General features: G+C 42.5%; 2 protein-coding genes across 11 annotated transcripts in view; one reads left to right on the plus strand and one right to left on the minus strand.

Annotated features, from left to right (window-relative positions):
• Nucleotides 1–22,343, minus strand: part of VEPH1 (ventricular zone expressed PH domain containing 1) — a 327,919-nt gene that overhangs the window by 24,995 nt on the left and 280,581 nt on the right. For 9 of the 10 annotated variants that reach the window (XM_086674592.1, XM_086674591.1, XM_086674590.1 and 6 more), the window contains one exon: nucleotides 11,600–11,717. In XM_086674592.1, the coding sequence (XP_086530718.1) occupies nucleotides 11,600–11,717 (118 nt within the window). Of the gene's footprint in view, nucleotides 1–8,702; nucleotides 10,294–11,599; nucleotides 11,718–22,343 lie in introns of those variants that run through there. The other variant, XM_086674594.1, reaches the window with a different exon arrangement.
• On the plus strand, nucleotides 1,277–2,615 carry LOC147577251 (uncharacterized). The gene is made up of 2 exons (XM_086675671.1): nucleotides 1,277–1,732; nucleotides 1,879–2,615. The coding sequence occupies exons 1-2, from the start codon at nucleotides 1,720–1,722 to the stop codon at nucleotides 2,613–2,615; spliced, it is 750 nt and encodes a 249-aa protein (XP_086531797.1). The 5' UTR covers nucleotides 1,277–1,719.

Raw genomic sequence — 22,343 nt, forward strand, 5'->3', positions numbered from 1 at the left:
GGGAAAAGATGAATCTCTGGCTGCCTTTTTAGAACGGATCATGGAGGCATTCCGTACCTATACCCCCATGGATCCAGAGGCTCTGGAAAGCAAGGCAGCTGTTATCATGGCCTTTGTAAACCAATCGGCCATAGACATTAGGAGAAAATTACAGAAAATAAATAGACTAGGAGAAAAAAGTCTGCAGGACATATTGGTGGTAGCCAAAAAGGTATATAATAACTGGGAGCCTCCTGAGGACAAGCAGGCTCCCGCCATGGCAGCTGCCAGCAGTAAGCAGACTCGAGACCTGGCCAGAATACTACTAGCTACCACTGCTGACTTCCCCAAGGGACAAGACCGCCGTCTCCAGCAGCTGGCAGACGACGCAAGAAAAGGTAAAGGAACCACCAAGCGGGGGGGGGGGGGGGGGGGGGAAGCAGAGGCTGCAGAAAGATCAATGTGCATACTGCAAGGAGATAGGGCATTGGGCCCGAGATTGTCCGAAAAGGGCTGGCGGGAAGGGAAGGAAGACTGATCCAGTAAAAGTCCTAGAGCTAGATGAACTAAGCGATTAGGGGAGTCGGGGTTCGGACCCTCTCCCCGAACCCAGGGTAACTCTTAAAGTGGAGGGGACCCCTGTTGACTTCCTTGTCGACACCGGAGCACAACATTCGGTCCTCCGCACCCCACAAGGAAAACTAGCCAGCAAGAAGTCCTGGGTACAAGGGACGACTGGTATGAGCCAGTATTCATGGACTACCCAAAGAACGGTAGATTTGGGGACGGGCCAGGTATCCCACTCCTTTATGGTAATACCAGAATGCCCCTACCCGCTGTTAGGACGGGACTTACTGACCAAGATTGGGGCTCAGATAACTTTCAGACAAGGGGGGCCTCAGGTCACCGATGGCAAGGGCCACCCCATCCAGGTCCTGACCATGAAACTGGAGGATGAATACCTCCTCCACCAGGAGGCACTCCCGAGAGAGAATAATATAGACGGATGGCTACAAGAATTCCCCTTGGTTTGGGCCGAGACGGGGTGGGGGGGGGGAGGGGGGTTGGTGGGTAGGACTAGCCACTTACAGGACTCCGGTCCTGGTAGAGCTCGAGCCAGGAGAGAGTCCGGTAAGGATCAAACAATACCCCATGTCTCAGGAGGCCGGGAAGGGGATCCAGCCACACATCCGGAGACTACGATGCCTAGGGGTACTAGTTCCTTGCCAGTCTCCCTGGAACACCTCCCCTACTGCCGGTCAAAAAACCTCACACAAATGACTACCGACACGTACAAGACCTCCGGGAGGTAAATAAGAGGGTCATGGACATACACCCAACTGTTCCCAACCCATATACTCTCTTGAGCTCCTTGGCGCCCTCCAGGGTCTGGTATACTGTACTAGATTTAAAGGATGCCTTCTTCAGTCTGCCGCTGGCACCCCAGAGCCAACCCTTGTTCGCCTTCGAGTGGCATGATCCGGAGGAGGGCTACAGTGGGCAACTCACCTGGACACGGCTGCCTCAGGGATTCAAAAATTCGCCCACCATCTTCGACGAGGCACTACACGAGGACCTGGGTGAGTACAGAAGGGAGCACCCTGGCCTCACCGTCCTACAGTACGTAGATGACATCCTGATTGCTGCCGACACGGCCAAAGACTGTGAGCGAGGGACCCAGGACCTGCTGGCTACCCTGGGGGCCTTAGGGTACCGGGCATCTGCGAAGAAGGCTCAGATATGCAGGGAGAGGGTAAGTTACCTGGGATATATACTGGAGGGCAGACAGCGGTGGTTATCAGATGCCAGAAAAGAAACTGTCCTAAAGATCCCTACTCCCACCTCCCGAAGTAAGGGAATTCCTAGGATCAGCCGGCTACTGCTGCCTCTGTGTTCCAGGTTTTGCTGAGATCGCCAGGCCCCTATATGAAGCTACCAAAGAGGGGAAAACATTTAAATGGGCTGAAAAAGAAGAAACTGCCTTTAATCAGTTAAAAAAGGCCCTCCTAAGTGCCCCAGCCCTGGGCCTACCAGACATTACGAAGCCCTTCCACCTCTTTGTAGACGAACATAAGGGAATAGCAAAAGGGGTTCTAACTCAAGCCTTAGGCCCTTGGAACCGCCCGGTGGCTTACCTGTCCAAGAAACTAGACCCAGTGGCTGCCAGCTGGCCGCCATGCCTAAGAATTATTGTGGCGACCGCACTCCTAGTCAAGGACGCAGACAAACTGACCCTAGGGCAGGAGGTCTGGATCACGACCCCACACACCATTGAAGGGGTCCTGAAACAGCCTCCTGATAGATGGATGAGCAACACATGTATGACTCATTACCAGAGCCTCCTACTCAACCCTCCACGTGTGCGGTTCCACCCCAGTGCAGCCCTCAATCCTGCAACCCTGCTGCCCGACCCTGACCTAGGTGCTCCACTACATGACCGTGTGGGAATCCTGAAACAAGTACATGGATTCCGGACGGACCTGACCGACCGGCCCCTCCCCGATGCCGAGGCTACTTGGTTCACCGATGGCAGCAGCTTTGTGCGAGACGGACACAGGTATGCGGGTGCAGTGGTGGTCACTGAAACGGACACCGTATGGACGGAGGCTCTACCCTCCGGAATGTCAGCCCAATGAGTGGAGCTCATAGCCCTCACCAAGGCGCTGACGCTGGGAGCTGGAAAACGGCTTAACATCTACACAAACAGCCATTATGCGTTTGCCACAGCTCATATTCATGGGATAATTTATCAGGAGTGGGGGTTACTGACGGCAGAAGGACGGACTATAAAAAATAAGCAGGAGATACTTAACCTGCTTACAGCCTTATGGCTTCCTGCCAAGGTAGCCATTATCCACTGCCAAGGGCACCAAAAAGCTGATAACCCACTAGCTAGAGGTAATCAAAAGGCTGACCAGGCAGCCAAGGCAGTAGCCCTTACTTCAGTCCCCACCATGACCATACAACTACCAGACCTGGGAGACCCAGTTTTACCAGACCAGCCCAAATACTCCCGGGGGAGTTACAGCGGATCAAGAAACTCCCCATGGCCCAGGAGATAAAGGGATGGTGGTATACACCCAACAAGGAGCTCGTGCTGCCAGACCGGCTCGGAGTCTCAATATTAGAGCACATGCATCGGTCTACTCACATGGGGGCCCGAAAATTAAAAGACTTAATCCGACATGCCAGAATCAAGATTCACCAACAGGACACCAAAATAGAGCAGGTTATATCTGCCTGCAAGACCTGCCAACTCACCAACGTGAGAGCCACCTCAAATAAAAAAGGAACCAGGCTCAGAGGCACCAGACCGGGAGCCCAATGGGAAGTCGACTTCACTGAAGTCAAACCAGGAAAGTATGGTTATAAATATCTTTTCGTATTTACAGACACCTCTGGCTGGGTGGAGGCATACCCAACCAAGCATGAAAAGGCTCAGACGGTGGCTAAGAAGCTACTAGAAGACATCTTACCCAGGTATGGTTTTCCTGCCATGGTAGGATCAGACAATGGACCAGCTTTTATCTCGCAGGTAACACAGGCAGTAGCCAAGGCGGTGGGGGCAAACTGGAAATTACATTGTGCTTATAGGCCCCAGAGCTCAGGACAGGTAGAAAGAATGAATAGAACCCTAAAAGAGACCCTTACCAAATTAACCATGGAGACTGGCAGGGACTGGGTGACTCTCCTACCGTATGCCCTTTACCGGGTTAGGAACACTCCTTACACCTTGGATTTTACTCCCTATGAGATCATGTTTGGCAGGCCACCCCTTATTATTCCCAACCTTTGAGCTGAACTTCTTGCTGAGTTTTAAGATCAAGAACTTTTTCTTTCCTTTAGAGGGCTCCAGAGGGCGCACGAGGACATTTGGCCACGCCTCCGTGCCATCTACGAGGCTGGTCAGACTCTGACACCTCATCAGTACAGGCCGGGAGACTGGGTCTACGTCAAGAGGCACCACCGAGAGACCCTCGAGCCGCGCTGGAAGGTACCCTACATCGTGGTGCTGACAACCACCACCGCTCTCAAAGTAGACGGCATCGCGACCGGGGTCCATCACACCCACGTTTGGCCAGCGGACCCCTCCTTGATCCGGAAGGACTTCGTCACGAGATGGGCCGTAAATTGGGACCAACACAACCCGCTCAAGCTCAAGCTACAGCACATTTGGCCCACCTAATATTGGTAACTCTGTTAACTCTGCTTGTCATTGCTCATGCTGCCGGGAGTCCCCACGCCCCCCAAAACATCACCTGGCAGATCATAGACACCAGCTCAGGGACAATACTTAATCAGACCTCCCAGAGCCACCCCAGGGACACTTGGTTCCCAGAACTTTGTGTAAACCTCCAAACTCTGTTCCCCTTGTCACCATAAATGCAGCCGGTACCATGATTGGGTCCGTAAGCTACATGACAAGGGAGGAATGAAAGGGCGGACCTACCCTGGCCGACTCCATCTTGTTCTGTGTCCTCCACCTTGACCACGCCTCCTCCCCTTGAGTAACCTCCCACTCACCCGTTCAAACTTCCCAATCAAACCATGCCCGGCGACCTGCGTAACAGGACTCTAACCCTTCCCCAGCCAATCAGCTGAGGCCACAGCCATTACCTCACCAACTGCCCCTAGGCCCCAATAAAACCTTTATGCTTTTGGAACTCGCTCTCTCTCCCCGGTATCTCACTGCTGCGTTGGTGCAGGTAGGGGATTGAGCTCGAGCTAGCTCAAATAAAGGCTCTTTGCTTTTGCATCGGACTCGGCTCCCTGGTGGTCTTTGGGGATCACAAATTCTGGGCATAACAAGACAGAGACAGAGCATGAGTGGAGGAGGGGCAGAGAGAGAGGGAGACACAGAATCAGAAGACTGAGCTGTCAGCACAGAGCCCGATGCGGGGCTTGAACTCACAAACCCTGAGATCATGACCTGAGCTGAAGTCGGCCGCTCAACCGATTGAGCCACCCAGGTGTCCCATGCTCTTTTTATTATTACTAAAAACAAATAAAGAGAGGATGAGAGGTAGAGCAGTAGGTGGAGGAAAAGGAAAGGATAAGCCACTTGAGTGTGTTTAAAAGCCAATGGGAGGAATCAATTGGGAGGAAAAAACTGAATAGGGAAGAGGGTAATCTATAGGAGAAGGTGGGAAGGATGAGATCCCACCTATGCAAAATATTACCATCCTCTTGAGATATTGGATGACTTTATTCTCTGTGGCTGCTAAAGGCACCTATATGTCATTTACATAGATGAGTTTGTGGCTGAAAAACACATTTCTTTCCTTTCCTAACGTTAGTTATATAGTTGAACAAAACGTTAGGGTTACTCTGCAAGGTGATGGCCACAGCTCTCCTGAAATATTTTAAGCGCTTTATTTTAGAACTACATAAAATTCTTTAAATCAATGTTATCTTAAGGTGGTGTAGTGTTAAGAGACTGGTTTACTCATTTTAGTCTGCCTTTTGAAAGCATGCTTCTGCTCCATAGACTGGCTTGACTCAGCTTATTCTCCAAGTGAAAAGGACACATTCCCATGTGTGATGATTTGTTTGTGGAGAACCATGGGCTGACTAATGCTTGGCTACAAGTATAAGGCCATCAGACACTTTTACCCTATGTCAGGATAAGATTATTAACCCAATATGATAAGGCAGAAGGATCAGGAAAGGGACGGGAGATAAAGAATAGAAATTAGCCCCGAAGGGTGCTAGGTTACTGAGCTTAGTTTATTTCCCATCGAGGCTGACATGTTCTTAGCGCGTTTACTATGGACTCTGTGTATATGTGTGTATTGAAACCTCTTATTAAAATATTGAAATTGGGTATCCATAGGATGTTAAAATCCTGTGCACAGCAACATTTTCTTCTTATAAAGATTTATTTTGCAAAAGTTGCTACTTTAAGGTTTCAGTTCAGTGTCTATTTAATTTTAAGAAGGTGTTGGATTTTAAAGTTGCATTTCAAAACAAATCTTCCATACTCACCCTATCATTTACATAATCCACGAATTACTTGGTATCCATACATCAAATACTTGTTAAACACTACTATGTACTGGGTACTGAGTACTGTGTAGGGCATACAAAGATGAATAACCCATACTTCCTCTTCTCCTGTTCACTGTCCAGTCAGGGAAGATTAGTAGCAACATGCTGTGTGTGCTGAAGTGTGGGAGAATAGAAACAACAGAGGAGAGGAATTTATTATCTGGGGGTAGTGGTGTTTCCATGTATGCATGTGTGTGTGTGTGTGTGTGTGTGTGTGTGTGTGAGAGAGAGAGAGAGAGAGAGAGAGAGAGAGAGAGAGAGAGAGCAAGTGAGCTGTGAGTGTGTGGGAAGGTTTAAAAGAGAGAGGCATGCCCATGTCAGAAAGGCATAGAACAGGAAAATGCGAAGAGAGGGAAAAGAAAAAAGATTTCAGGATAATAATTAATCTGAGTCACTATGTATGTATTTATTTTGTCATTAAATAATTGAAAATATCTTCGAACAACAAGCTGGCGTTCAATTTTATGCAGTGAATGCATATTCAGTAGTCTCTAACAGTAGGTAAATGTGAAAATGTGAGGTTATCCTACATAAGCACTGTCCTACTTTTGGGACTCTACCCATGTGTAGGACATAAGACAATATTCTAACATACATAGTAGGAGGGAAGGCATCACAGGGCAAACCTAGCCACTACATAAATCCAAAATGGAGTTTTCTTTTTTGTTACGTTCAAATTACTGTGAAAGTTGATAATGACATTCAATGTTTCCATACTAATGGACTCACAGAGGTATTTGTGGCCCATAGATTGGGTCCTCAGAGGCCATTGAGCCCATTTTCACATTGGTATTTGGAGTGGAAAGTTATCTAGCCCACACTGAAGGTGTCCGGCAAAGGAGAGACACAATGGCTATTACCAGTTTGCGGTGTGTGAAGAAAATCTCCTGGGAGAGCTCTTTCTTTTCTTCATATCATTTTGCAACCATCTCCACTTGCCCGTATAATGGAGCCTGCTTCTATAGCACAAATATTTGAAATCACGTTCTAAAGAGGAATCGTGATAGAAGGCTGAAAAAAATGCTTTCATTTTCTTTTATAACCTAAGGAGACCTCTTACAGACGATCACATTCAACATCTAAATATCTAGTGACTAAGAGAGTAATCACACTGGGGAGTGCTCAGATTTATAGAGGAGGACATGAATGCCAAAACCGAGATGTCTCGAAGTTATTTTTTCTAGGGTGTAAGAACATAGGCATCCCACGTGTCTTGAGAAATAAGAGTGAAAGTCACGACCTAGTCCTTCCTCCTCCTTTTAACAAATGTGACTAAAGCCAGATGTGTTCCAGGATGATGCTGACTAACTGTTACTGCTAACATGCACTAGCAGTTCCAAGACATGAGGGCAACTGATAAAGGGGATTTGCTTGGTTTTCCAGAAGCAAGTTCTGTTCTGTTCTATCCACTTGCTCAATCTCTATTCTCTCATTCATGTGGAGTAATAGGATTGGCAATAAACACCACCAGGCAAATCTCAGAGGACTCTTGAGTTATTACAGTGATTTTCTAATCGTCTACTCTGTACTTTTATAAAATGATTATCAGAAACTGAGTCAGCAATTGGAAGGATTAGAAATAGCTTCTACGTACCTATTTCCTGCATGTGATGATTTCCCACACATTATCATAACAAAGCCCCTGTTCTTCTTTAAGTAGAATAAGTCATCAGAGAGGTAGATATTATAACACTGTAGAATTTCCAGTACTTGGAATGGGAATATACTTGGAATATAATTGGAATTTCCAATACTCAATGTCCTCAATTTGGATTTGCCTAAGAGGTTGAAATCTCAGGTTCAGGAATTAGGCTGCACTGAATCTTGGTTCTACCACTTGGTGGCTATGTGACCTTGGGAAAATTACTTGACCTCTTTGTGTTTCAGCCTCCTCATCTATAAAATGGAGTCGATAATAATAAGAAAAATACTCAGCTCATTGTTGGTATGATAAATGACAGCAATTATAATAATTTCATTTTTAGACTTTAGACTGCTGTAGCATTCAGTTTTTTCTAAGTTTATCTGCATCTAATGGATTCAAAGTATATTTTACTGACTATCAGATATTAAATGCCTGTGAATGTCTGTATGTTGCTAGGAGTGCTGGTGGGTGATAAGACTTTAATCTGAAAAAGGGAATGTACTTAGGTGACCATGTAAGCCAGATGATTTGCTGTCAATTTCTGAATGGGTCCCCTAGTTTGGTCTTACACACTGTTAAGGAGCATTTATATTGTAGGACGTCTTTCCTGATGTCTAATTGAAATTTTATAAAATGCCTCATGTTTTATTTCTCATTTATGGAGATGCTAAACAGCACTTTTTGTTTTATTTTTTTTTTTAAATTTTTTTTTTCAACGTTTATTTATTTTTGGGACAGAGAGAGACAGAGCATGAACGGGGGAGGGGCAGAGAGAGAGGGAGACACAGAATCAGAAACAGGCTCCAGGCTCTGAGCCATCAGCCCAGAGCCCGACGCGGGGCTCGAACTCACGGACCGCGAGATCGTGACCTGGCTGAAGTCGGACGCTTAACCGACTGCGCCACCCAGGCGCCCCACACTTTTTGTTTTATATTGGAACAATGAATACTTGACAGCAATTATTTTACCATTTGTCAGTACTTAAAAAATAATACAGTTTTTTAAAAAATTTCTTTTGTCTTAGGCTCCCCTATCCTACTTCTTTAAACCCATCCTCTCAGAGGTTGAACCCCGTGAGGGGAATCTGGACTCTGAGGGCACTGATTAAATCCAGAGCAGTAACAAGACTCAGGTACAGTCTGTCAGGGGCTAAGCTGGGGGCTATTTGTTTTTTATATATTGACTTATCTCAGGGAGGAAAGAAGCCCCATCTTCATTTACCAGATTTACAACGCACTGGGTATGGTATAGTGATGTATTTGATTTGATTAATACATAATCACAATCTTGAAACATCTTACTTTAATATTTGAGGCATATTTGATTTTGTCATTTCCAAATATTATTCATTCATTCACTCACTCAGCAAGTATTCATTCCCTGCTATAAACATACAAGGAAGTATGCTAGACTTTTCCATATATGCCTTCTGGCCCTAACTGGATTATGAACCCCTTCAGAGCAGAGATATTCCACCTTTCTCATATTTTATCCCAAGTCTTGGCCTGCAGAAGACATTCAACCAATACGACAAACATACATTACGTAAATGAAATGTAGGATTCAGGTACTACGTTTGCTGTGCATAACCAAATAATAAAATATTTATTCCTATGTCTCGATCATCTTTAAAATTTAAGAACACGAATGTAAATATTGTCTCCATGAATAATATGTGTCGGCAGCATTATGTTAGACCTTTCATTTCTGTGAAATGTATAATCTAGATGCTTATATAAAAATAAGATGAGATCAACAACCTACAAACATTTTTCAGGGAATCAAGAGTTTTTGGTGAAAATAATAGTTGAACATAGGATTTCTCTCAGACTCACATCCCCTTTCATGTAGCAAAAGGAAATGAACAAAGAAAGCTAAGCACACTGAAGTTTTTAGGGCCAAGCATTTTGATTCAATATGTTCCGCTATAAAATATTTGGCCTTGTTTGAATTTTTATTGCTATATGTTCTCAGTCTATATTTAACTGTGAGAAACACAAGTAAGAAAGAGTAAATGTGCAAACTGTTCTTTTCACGTGTATGGCAGAGAATTTGAGAAAACATATATTAAAGGAACACTTTGTGTTTTTAACTTTCAGCCCCTCTTCTGAGGCCTCCTTTGGCCAGATTTGATTAAATGCTTATTGAGCTAAGGACTCAGCTTACTTGGAATGAGAATTCTTAAGGGTCTCTCAGAGCCATCTAAGATGAGCACCCTACTTCGCCATGCTCTCAAATAAAGTTTCTTTTATGCTGTTTTTCCATAGGTGGAATAAGGTCTAATGAGAAAGTTTTATAACGGAGACATTCAATTCCCCAATTCCTTATTTGCTCAAATTAACTTTTTAAAAATTGGGGTGTTCACTCTGGCATCAGCTCAGCGCAGACTCTGTAATCAGCCAACAATGTGCGCCTCACAAAGCCTGCCATCCTGCACTGCCAGCCTCTTCCATCCACAACTTTTCCGTGGGCGAATACAATTTAGCTGGCGCCTCTCCATGAGCCCCTCACAGCTCCATCTGGCCAAATCAACAGGCTTTCTTCCATTCAGTCTTAACTTCTTGGCAGTTAGCAAGAAAACAGACTTGCCACAATGGGTAATCTTTAAGATGCTCAACATCCTAAAACGAAAGGAACGGGTACAGGTGGTGTAATCTGTGGCTCTCTAGAGAGTGGCTCATCTACAAAGTGGCTTTGGGCTCAGCAGTGTTTTATCGTTGTTCTCTTGGTTGAAACTGCAGTTCTCGAGCACTGTCAGTGGTGAGTACTCTTTGTCCTCAGAAGGCAAATGAGTGATGAAATACTCCATTTGCAAGGACAGTATAATTTGTGAAAACAGACTTATTATCAACCTAACTCCACTGGTCAGATTGGAGCAAGTGTAACCAGGAAGGCAGAATGGTGGAGTGGTTAAGAGCATGGGCCCTGCAGTCAGACTGAGTTCAAAATCTGCTGCTATTCATTTATTACCTGTCTGACCTCAGTTAATCAAATTGCTCTGTACCTCAGTTTCCCCATAAGTAAAATGGAGATAATATCAGTACCAACCTGATAAGATCATTGTAAATGTTAATGAGCTATAGCTGACATGTTTAGCACAGGGCTTGGCTTATATTCACTAATTGTTATTTTTAGGCAAAGTCAGTAGACCAAATTCTTTGGGCAGCAGAAACGGAGGGAAAGGATGAATAATAGCTAGGAAGGCATTCCTCAATTAATTCCTCACTCTTGAAGCGTTTCACAGCAGAATCACAAGCAAAAGTGTAAGGGGTAGGGCACCTGGGGGGCTCAATCAGTTAAGGGTACGACTTTGGCTCAGGTCATGATCTCAGGGTGTGTGGGTTCAAGCCCACGTCGGGCTCTGTGCTGACAGCTCAGAGTCTGGAGCCTGCTTCAGATTCTGTGTCTCCTTCTCTCTGCCCCTCCCCCACTCATGCTCTGTCTCTTTCTCTCTTGAAAATAAATAAACATTAAAAAAATGTTTTTTGAAAGTGTAAGGGGTGACCACGAGATGACAGGGTTGTGCATGCATTCACTCCTTTAGCGGCATCTCCTTTCTTTGAGGTTTTTGACAGAACACCTCTTTTTCTCTAACCCTCAGGGTCATCTGGACTGAAATGAATGCTTTCAGGACAAAATAGCCAGTACTACTTTCTTGATGACTACACATAAGTTGTTGTTTCTTTTGCTCGTTTCTGGTTTATGTTTCTCTCCCTTTCAACATCTTCCCTTTCTCTCACTCCCACTCTGGGGAAATACCTCTCTCACCATGAGGCAGAGGCCACCAGGCATACCTCTGTGCATTATTACAACTTAGGACGTTCATGCAAGAAGAAGGCCAGTTAGAATGGCAGGGCTCATAGGTCCCTGTAAACCCCAGGGGCACAAGTGATTCTGAGCAGCAAGAGGAAGGGAGGGGTCTCTCACCGGTCGCTTTCTCGGGGTTGTTGCACATGAAGCATTGCCATGCTCCTGCTGCTTCGCTGAAGCCAAATACATCAAAGAATCTCACTTCTTCCAGATGGAGCTGTACCTGGTCCAGATCCTGTTCCAGGAACACAAAGCACAAAGCACATAAGCTGATCTGCCTGCTATGTAGCATTCAGAGACTGGAAAAAAAGGGATATGGGAGCAGGATGGCCAGTACTCAGACTCAGTGCTAAGGACAAGGAGGGAGCATTGAGAAAACCTCTCTGAGCCCATCTTGCAAAAGAGCAACTATGTCAAACCCTTCCAAGGGACTTCTCTTAAGTGCAGAGGACAGTGATCGTGGGCCCCAGAGCTAGGCCCCAGGGCTCGGGGGTGGGGCCTGAAGCGGTCCAACATTTTCTTACATCTAATGGCAACTCCAGAATTTCTAAAAAGAAGGGGTACGCAAGGGACAGCGTGGTTGATAGGAAAGTTGTAGGGGAGTTTGTCTGTTATTTACACTTTGCACAAAATTGAGGATCCATTATCCATATCAAAACATTATTTTTGTTAGGTTGGCTTCGTAGGTGGCTGGTGGGAAATATGGGAGAGGGCTTAATCCCTCAGCCCTTTGCTCCGGCACTGTTTCGGTTTTATATTTTATCTTAACAGTATATGCAAATCCTGAATTATATTCCATGGTGCAGCTGTATTGGTTTTAATAGAAAAATAAAGTCTTAAATTACTTATCAGTAAATTAATTAACTTTCCCCCTCCCAATAGCTGAGTTGAATGGACACACCAAGAAGACTGACGCTGTTTTATGTGCCCTGTGGCATCGTGCCAACGTGTTCCTGTTTAAGAGGCAGAGGAGAAAGGTTCTATTACACTGTAAATGGATGGAATACTATTAGCCTAACCAAATTAAATAGCTCTACTGTCCTCCTGAGGCTTTCCTATTATGTAAATGCCTTGTGTCCTCTGCTACAGGGTGGTCAGAACTGCTCTCTTAAAAGCTTGCTTTCCTCAGAGGGATTTAATGTCTTTGCTAGCCTTCCACGTGCCTAGCTGACTTATGTGTTTGTCCTCTGCAGACTTGTGATTTTATTCCCCTTCCTCTGGTCCACACATTCTTATCTTCTACCCATAGTAACAGCTCTTAGTAAGCCCAAGAGCCAAAGGATGGAGGCACTGTTTGTGCTGCTTACGATGGCTCAAAAATAAAGAATGGGCAAGTGGCTCCTCAGTTTCTACCCCAAAGCTCCTGTTTCCCAGGCCTATGTTTCTTAACAGAGGTGAGAAATATGCCAAACCCTAAGAACCCTGCGAGAATAAAGATCTACTTTGTTCACAGTTGTATCCCCAGAATCTAGTCCAACATCAGGAATGGATTAACATTGGTTTGCAAGCCCAGTGCAAAGTTTTCCAATGAACCATATGAAAGTATTATGAACATTTAAAGGGAATTCTTTTAAGAGAACATTTACACTCACTGGAACATAAACACAATGAAGGCAGGGATTTTCTCTGTTATATTGGCTGCTATGACCTCAGTGCTAAAAATGCCTATCCCATAAGCAAGCATGAAATAAATATTTGTGGAATTATGAAAGGCATAAACTGGGACTAGAAAGAAATACTTTTCAGCATTCTTTATTAAGACTATTATGGCTTGTGTTCTGGCATTGGACATCTTGGAGCCTCAACATGCTGAATATAGTATTTTGAGTTGCTAACATTTAATACCATTTTTTTTAAAGCATATTCCCAAGATAAAGACTGAAGAAGCACCTGGGAGTTTTGCAGGTTTCAAAGGATGAAATCTATATTTAAATTTATGGGGGAAAAGCAGATGTTCATAAATCTCAGTTTCAGAACTCTGAAGTCTCTGAAGTCTATTGGCCATTGGCATGCAGATCACTTCTCTATTTCACACACAACCAAGGATCAATTTTTCATTCACCACAAACACTGCTAACAAACAAAGTACTTAAAATAATACTTAAGGGTTCCTTTATTTTTCCTGTTCTGAGACCAGAAATGTCCCAGGTTGTTGCCTACAATCCACATTTGTCTTGGCAATAAGTTACTTAAAAAGTTTAGGACAGATGGCAAGCTACATCCCAGCGTTCAAGTTCTGAAGTCAAAAGCAGGCTAATTCTTTAGAGGATTTAGGTGTTATGCAAAGGGAACTGACTGAAGAAGATGGAGGGTAATTCTCTGAACTGTTGAAATCAGCAATAACAGCCAACCTTGAAGAGAGACAGATGCAACACATGTAGCTCCAAATATTGTTGGAAAATCAAAGCAAAATAAATCACAAAACAAGCAAACACAAACCATCAAATAGCGATACCTACATTTTTGGAATTTTGGTTTCTTGACTGTGCTTGAGGTCATTATTTCTCTCTCCTCCTTATCTTCTTTACCCTCCTGGGTCTTATAATTTCTGAGGCCTTGCCCGAGAATTACTATATGGCTTTTTTTTTAATACCAAGAGAATTAAAATTGACTTATTTAGAGAATTATAAGCTTATTTTAAAACAAATAGACCCCAGAAGAATAATAAAAATCATTCATATCTAAGTATAGTTCCTCCCTGAAGTACTTTAGTTCAATGGCATTGTGGTAGACAGACCCTAGGGTGACCCGCCCCCCACCATAATTCCCATCTTCTGGTGCTCATTCCTTCATGTAAACCCTTCTTAGGTGTGGGAGAGACCTGTGACTTGCTTCTGAGAAAATGACAAAGATGATAAGATATCAATCCCATGATTATGTTATTATGTACACAAACACATACACACCACACACACACTGCACACTACACACACACCCACACACACACACACACACACAGACCTATCTTGTTAGCAGATGCATAAGGGAGACTCTCCTGTTGGCCTGAAGAAGCAAGCTGCCATGCTATGAAGTGCCTATGGACAGAGCCACAAGGCAGGTAACTGTGGGTGGCCTCTTGGACCTTAAGGCAGCCTTCAGCCAATAGCCAGTAAGAGTTCCAGGTCTTTAGTCCTACAATCCCAAATAATGATATCTGCCAACAGCCTAACCATGTTTGGAAGCAGACCCTTCCCAGTCAAACCTCTGAATGAGATCATAGCCCAGCCAATATCTTGACTGCAGCCTTGTGAGACCCTGAGCAGAGGACCCAGCTAAGTCACAAGCAGACTCCTGACCCAAGGAAACTGTGGGATAACAAATATATGTTTTTTTAAGTTTCTAGGTTTGGGTAATTTGTTATGTAGCACAAAGACTCAATACCGACATTGTGCCATGAAGAAGGAAAGGTGACAGACACCCTGTTGGCCAATTCTCAATTAAAATGATGATTTTACTTAGAGAGGTCACATTCTTCTGAGAACGCTCCAATTGAGGCCTCAATAAAACCAGAAGAATATAAAGAAAAAGATACATAATCATAGTAAGAATACAGTAAGAAAGGTTTTCTTGATAAATACCATCGAATTCAAAAGGGATAGAGGCCCCTGGAGGAAAAATGATGTTTCTAAATAGCCGATTAAATGAACGTTTCTCTATTTTTTTAAAAATCATTAACGGGAGTAGGAATTTGGAGAACTATATAAAAAGCCTCTTGCAAAGCCTCTTAGGGGAAAAATAGCCAAATAGCCTGGAAAGATGAGAGGATATTTACAACGTTATGTTGATGATAACGACAGCATGAGTCAATGCTATGGATTCTGTAAAAGTGCAAAGTGGCCTCTGGGTCTTATACAGTGGTCGATGTAGTGTGAGAGGGTATGGGGAAACAATTTTCCAGAAATCAGTGAAAGCATACATCTGGAAGAACTTTGGGTTCTGGTACATTTAAATTCTGTTTAAAGCTATTTTTTGCACAGATACAAAACATAGGATTGCCTCATGTGTTCTGTGTGCCTATGGTTAATGGGATCAACTCTAGGCACATACTTCAAGTATGCTTTAAGATATGTAAACAAGAGGTTTTTTTCCTTTTTTAATGATCTCCAATATTTTCACAAAATAGGAGGGCTTTATGTCTTTACAGCTATTTCTAGTGTACGAATTCTAACTATATGGAGTCCAGGGTGTGCAAAAATTTATTGAGGGAAAAAAATTAATGAGTCATCCTTATATCACTTATCTTTATGTTATTCATATTGTCCCACATTGTGCAAGCATACATAGTGTCTTGTAAGAAACATACTGTGCACTGAATGAATAAACTAGCAAAAGAAACTCTAAAGAATATTTATGCCATAATTTAATTTTTAAATCAACTTCTGAAAAATATTACTATTCAATTTATAGCAATTAGTATTTATAGCACCTGGTGTCAGGAACCAAGGATAAATAGATGAAGGAGACATTGTCCTATATTCCAAGGATGTGATACAATAATGCATTGGGTGCATAGTATTCCTCACAGAGGAAAACTGAAATACATCTTTATTTGTGATTGGTTATGATTTTATCTTCTTCTGGTGTGACTCTTTCAGCTCTCAACTGGATTAAAGCCCCCTTGGCAAGGAGACTAATTTCTTTCTTTTTTTTTTCTTTTTTTTTTTTTCTTTTATTGTTGAGAAAGAGAGAGAGTGAGCAGGGAGGGCCAGAGAGAGAGGTAACACAGAATCCGAAGCAGGCTCCAGGCTCTGAGCTGTCAGCATAGAGCCCGATGCGGGGTTCAAACTCACAAACTGTGAGATCATGACCTGAGCCAAAGTCGGACGCTTAACCGACTGAGCCACCCAGGCACCCCAAGAAGATTAATTTCCATATTATTTTACAGCTTCTGAAAATACTGAATATATCACTTTGCTCATAATAGATGTTCAATGAATCTTTGTAAATGTTTACTAATTGAGACACATAGATTTTATCTCCCATTTATATCAACAGTAGCATTTAGGTTTTAAACTTTCATGTCTATTCAATTATGCCCACTCAGCCCTTTCAGTTATATTTTTAAAAAATATACCTGCATCTCTATGTGTGTTACAGGAATTCATTTTATTTAATTTTATAAAACAAGTTTTTAGAATAAAATGTTAGTAATTGAAGAATATTTGTCTAAATCCATCAATATAGCATGTTGACTGCTCGTTCTCAGCTTTTCCAAATCACTGGTTCTTAGGAGGTGTCGGTATCTGGAATCCCAGGGAAACTTGTTACAAACATCAAACACAGGTTCCATTCCTAGAAACCTAATGTGACTAGCCTGTGTTTGTGCCTGGGAATCTGCATTTCTAAACAAGCCCCTAGGTTATTCTGATGTGCAATGACTGGTGATTAACCCTACCTCCTTGGGAACAGACAAGGATGACTGATTTGTTTCCATTAATCGGTATTTGAGGAATTTTTCAATCCTCTTGTGCATATGTTTATACTTTTCCACAGTAGTTTGGCTTCAAATGACAACATATACAATCTGGTTGCAAGAGCAAAAATTCCATTCTTGAAGATCAGAGACATTATTATTCCAAATTGTACAACTTGGAAAGAAGAGAAGAGGCGTGAAAATTGAAGCTGTTTAGGCTTATCTGAAAGTTGGCAGAAGGCTGGGATGTGTGAGGAAGGAGTGGGCAACAGGTGGGAGACAGGCTCTGAGCAGAGGCAGCAAGGGTGCTGAGCCAGAAGCACTCATAACATAATTCTGTATTCAATGTAGATGTCACACACGCACTCTGTTCCATTGTCTCTCCTTTCTCTATCCCAGACTAATAAGGGAACTCTAGGTACATATGAGTATATAAGGTTAATGTGGCCAGCTCCTTACTATTACTATAGATCACAGAATAGACTTGACTTTTTCCCTATCCTTTGAGTACCAGTGTGTTGGGACACTGCTTGTTGGCAAGTTGTGGCAATTCCAACCATGGGTCTGGCTCCAAGTGGCTGGAAGAAAGCATGTTTGATTCATTTCCGAGAGAAGTTTTGAAGAACTCTTTCATGTAAGAACCAACAAATATGATAGATTATTTGATTTGACTCAAAAAGTAAAGTTTTCACATTCGCCTAGGGATCATGAGAAAATAATGTGAATATAAAACGTTGGCAGTAAACATTATAAGAGTTTAAATAAAGCAGTTTATGCAAAAGCTAATGCAAGCATATGGATTGAGTGGAAACTAAAGGTGGAAAATTGGGTGAAGCTTCATAAATGTTTGATAAACCCACAATTACTTTCTTTATGAACCTAATTTCTTTTAAAATTTAGTCCATCAAAGGCAGCAAAGTATTTTTTAATCAGAGTGGAAGCCAGGGCAAAAGATTACCAGTGTTCAAAATATCAAGAAAATTTGACATTTTTACAGTGGTGATAGCAGTAAAATGTAATCATTGGAACCATTGGCATGACAGCCAGCATCAATGGTTGCCACCTGCATTTAATAACTGTATATTGAGCATCTAGCACTGCTGTGTCCAGTAGTCCCCCCTTATCTGTGGTTTCACTCTCCAAAGTTTCAGTTACCCACTGTCAACCCCAGCCTGGAAGCAGATAATCCTTCTTCTGATGTATCATCAGTAGGTCAGTTGTAGCCTAAAGCTACTACGTCATACTCCCTGCATCATTCACCACAGTTCATCTCCTCACTAGGCACTTTATCATCTCCTGTCACTACAAGAAGAATAGTGAGTACAGTATAATAAGATATTCTGAGAGACTACACTCACATAAGTTTTATTGTAGTATATTGCTATATTATTCTATTTCATTATTATTTGTTGTTGATCTCTTACTGTGCCTAATTTATAATTTTTTTTGTCATTTGTACTGTTTATTTTTTTTTAAATATATGAAATTTATTGTCAAATTGGTTTCCATACAACACCCAGTGCGCATCCCAAAAGATGCCCTCTTCAATGCCCATCACCCATCCTCTCCTCCCTCCCACCCCCCATCAGCTCTCAGTTTGTTCTCATTTTTTGAGTCCCTTATGCTTTGGCTCTCTCCCACTCTAACCTCTCTTTTTTTTCCCTTCCCTTCCCCCATGGGTTCCTGTTAAGTTTCTCAGGATCCACATAAGAGTGAAAACATATGGTATCTGTCTTTCTCTGTATGGCTTATTTCACTTAGCATCACACTCTCCAGTTCCGTCCACGTTGCTACAAAGGGCCATATTTCATTCTTTCTCATTGCCACATAGTACTCCATTGTGTATATAAACCACAATTTCTTTATCCATTCGTCAGTTGAAGGACATTTAGGTTCTTTCCATAATGTGGCTATTGTTGAGAGTGCTGCTATAAACATTGGGATACAAGTGCCCCTATGCATCAGTACTCCTGTATCCCTTAGGTAAATTCCTAGCAGTGCTACTGCTGGGTCATAGGGTAGGTCTATTTTTAATTTTCTGAGGAACCTCCACACTGTTTTCCAGAGTGGCTGCACCAGTTTGCATTCCCACCAACAGTGCAAGAGGGTTCCCGTTTCTCCACATCCTCGCCAGCATCTATAGTCTCCTGATTTGTTCATTTTGGCCACTCTGACTGGCGTGAGGTGATATCTGAGTGTGGTTTTGATTTGTATTTCCCTGATGAGGAGCGACATTGAGCATCTTTTCATGTGCCTGTTGGCCATCTGGATGTCTTCTTTAGAGAAGTGTCTATTCATGTTTTCTGCCCATTTCTTCACTGGATTATTTGTTTTTCAAATTTATAAATTAACCTTTATCATAGGTATGTATGTAGAGGAAAAAGCATAGTATATATTTGGCTCAGTACTATCCATGGTTTCAGGGATCCACTGGGGGCCTTGGAATGTATCTCCAAGAATACAGCAGGGGGATTACTGTACTACCACGTGGTACTAGACCACAGAAGGAGCTGATATGGAATGAGCTCAGTGAAGGGGCTTTCTTTTTCTCCTCTGGAAGTCAGTTAGCAACATAACCATACTCTGCAGCCATGCAGGTTATTTTCTCTTATTTCCCCCTCATTATCCCTGATACCATTCTCATTCCCAGATGCTCCACGTCCCCTTTAAGTAAGTGATTTTGGGTTTGATATATTTCTTCAAACATGTCTGGGTTCTTGAAAAATATGCTTACTGTGTTTTTCATTTTCATTAATGTTATGCCATGGACCACATTCCATTTCTTGCTTGTTACTCTCAAGAGTACATGGCATCGTATGTATACTTAGTTTGTTGCCACTGCCATAGAATGATGCGGTGCACATCTGCCACTGTCTCATTTTAATGTAACCATTCCACTAGTGATAGGTGCCAACTGTGCCCCATGTTTACACTTACATGAACCATGCAACAATGAATATCCTCATACACATCCCCTTGTGGACGTGAGTAAGAATTTTTCTGGATAATCATGCAGAAGTGGAATTGTTGGGGCGACTGGGTGGCTCAGTGGGTTAAGCATCTCAATTCGGCTCAAGTCATGATCTCATGGTCCGTGAGTTTGAGCCCCATGTCAGGCTCTGTGCTGACAGCTCAGAGACTGGAGCTTGCTTCGGATTCTGTGTGTGTGTCTCTCTCTCTTTGCCCCTCCCTTACTCATGCTCTGTCTCTCTCTCTCTGTCAAAAATAAACATTAAAAAAATTAAAAAAAAGAAGTGGAATTATTAGATCACAGGGTATGTTTAAGAATGTACAGAAAATCTGTTGGGTTGTTTGTTGTTGTTTTTTATGTTTCTGCATAGTTTGGGCTTTCTGAGCAAATTTTACTAAAACTTGGGACTCGGGCTAAAAGAACAAGCTTGAGAAGTAATTTATGACTTATTAGAAAGTGAGAGGCCATTTAGAGAGATTTATCTTCCCAGAAGTATGTGTTTACATCTCAAGGTGGGGATGAGACCCAGGATTTAGAGACATGTCTAAGCTGTCAAGCTGGAGACACTGGTCTTATCCTCGCCCTGGAGAGATTTATTTATATTCCAAAAGGTAGAAAAACCCAGAATCTTTCCCAAGGAGCAAAAATTTTTCCCTCCTTCTTTCAGATGAGTGGGGGTGCTGGCCACCCCCACCCCACCATATAAATATCCAGATTCATATTCTCAGTATTTCTTTTCCTACGGTATGGACCTTGTATGTGTAGGATGACACCAGGTTCTCATTGTGTTGCCCAGGATTAATAATGTAAGCAAAGGGGAGTCAGTGAGGTTATTAGCTGTAAATAATCTGCTCTGCTCCAGAAATCTTGTTTGCACGAGGCATTAAAAATTGAACATCATGCATATCCTTAACTTCACTAAGTTCTGTTAAATTGCTTGTCAGAATGATCCAATTTACATTCCCACCAGCACAATATGAAGAATTCCTTTTCTGCACCACAATGGAAGGCTTTTCTAGGCTTTGAAGTTTCTGGAAGGATTACTATCTAACAGTCTTTTCTTATATCTGAAATAGGCCATACTTTTGGTGGCCACAGTCATATTGGTCTGCTTGCATCAGAGGCTGGCAGTAGTCTCCAATGACTCCTTAAACCATTGCTTCTTAACCAGAGGAAAAATCAACCACATTTCTGTGGCAAATATTGCATTTTTTTTCCATCTTTATTGCCTTTTGCTAACATAAGAAGTATCCCAAGATCTGGGAATCAGACCACCCATTTTAGGTACAATTATTTTAATACACAAGTACATACCAACATTTGGCCAGAGTCCGGTTTTACTTAAGAACTATCATTTTGTTGATGTGTTTACTACTTGGAGCAGTTACAATGGGGAAAAAACGGACTCTGCTATGGATCTATGGAGAAGGCATTGCTTCCCATGATGTGAGAATTTTAAATGTCTCCACTTAGTCATTCAACAGGTAGAGCACAGCACTCAGCACTGATGAAGCAATAAGAGAACAAGGCAGATGTGATGTTGCACTACCCCCTCAGAGAGAAATGGATAAAGTAAACTCTGGTCTATTTACACAATGGAAAACTTTATAGATACTAAAATGAATGAGCTAGCTTCACATGTGTGAACAGACAGATATATTTTTAAAACATAATGTTAAGCACAGAAAGGATATGCAAAAGATATGTGCACTATAACACATATGTAAAATTTTAAAACAACAGTACAAAAATATCTGTGGAAATAGAAATAATACACACCAACCTCAAGAGAATATTTACAATTCCTTTCTTCTGGCAAAGGGGAATATTTGAAGTAAATATGGAAGAAATGTAAACATCTCTTCTATCTTGTGATGGGAATGGGTATCATCTTTCTGCACTTTACTGAATTTATGAGCTGTTTCATAATAAAATAGAAAATAAAAGTGAGGCAGAGAACACAGTTCAATGAAGCAGAGACTGGCCAGGTTTAGGATCTGTCAGGAAGAAAGGTGCAGAACCTGGTGGGGGGCTTCCTTGGTATCCCTCAAATCTCTTGTAGGGAAGTCCCCTTATTTTGCCTGTATGAGGCTGGTGTTGGTGGGGAAGAGCAGTAAAGGACCATCTCTTTCTCTTGACTTTTGCATCTTAGTCTATGTGCATTTCTTCTTGTTGGGGGACTCCGCACTAAAGCTTCTTGTAATCTAGTTCTTCAAACTCAGGGACAAAGAGATGAACACAAAATGCTAAGTGTTTTATTTCAAAGCATTGATGTTATTTTATTTTGTTTTAGAAAAGAAAATAAAGCAAACCTAAAGCTTTAGGTTTGCACCTAAAGCGTGCAAACACCAGCGTCTGTCATAGGGAAGTGTTATGGAATGGATTAAATGACACATGATACATAGAAATAAGGGATTTTTTTTTTTTCTGCAGAGTGGTATGGCATAAAGAATGTAGATTTTGGAGACAGAAGATCT

Source organism: Puma concolor, chromosome C2 (assembly GCF_028749965.1).
Source record: "Puma concolor isolate L17-30 chromosome C2, mPumCon1.1.hap2, whole genome shotgun sequence".
Lineage (NCBI taxonomy): Eukaryota > Metazoa > Chordata > Mammalia > Carnivora > Felidae > Puma > Puma concolor.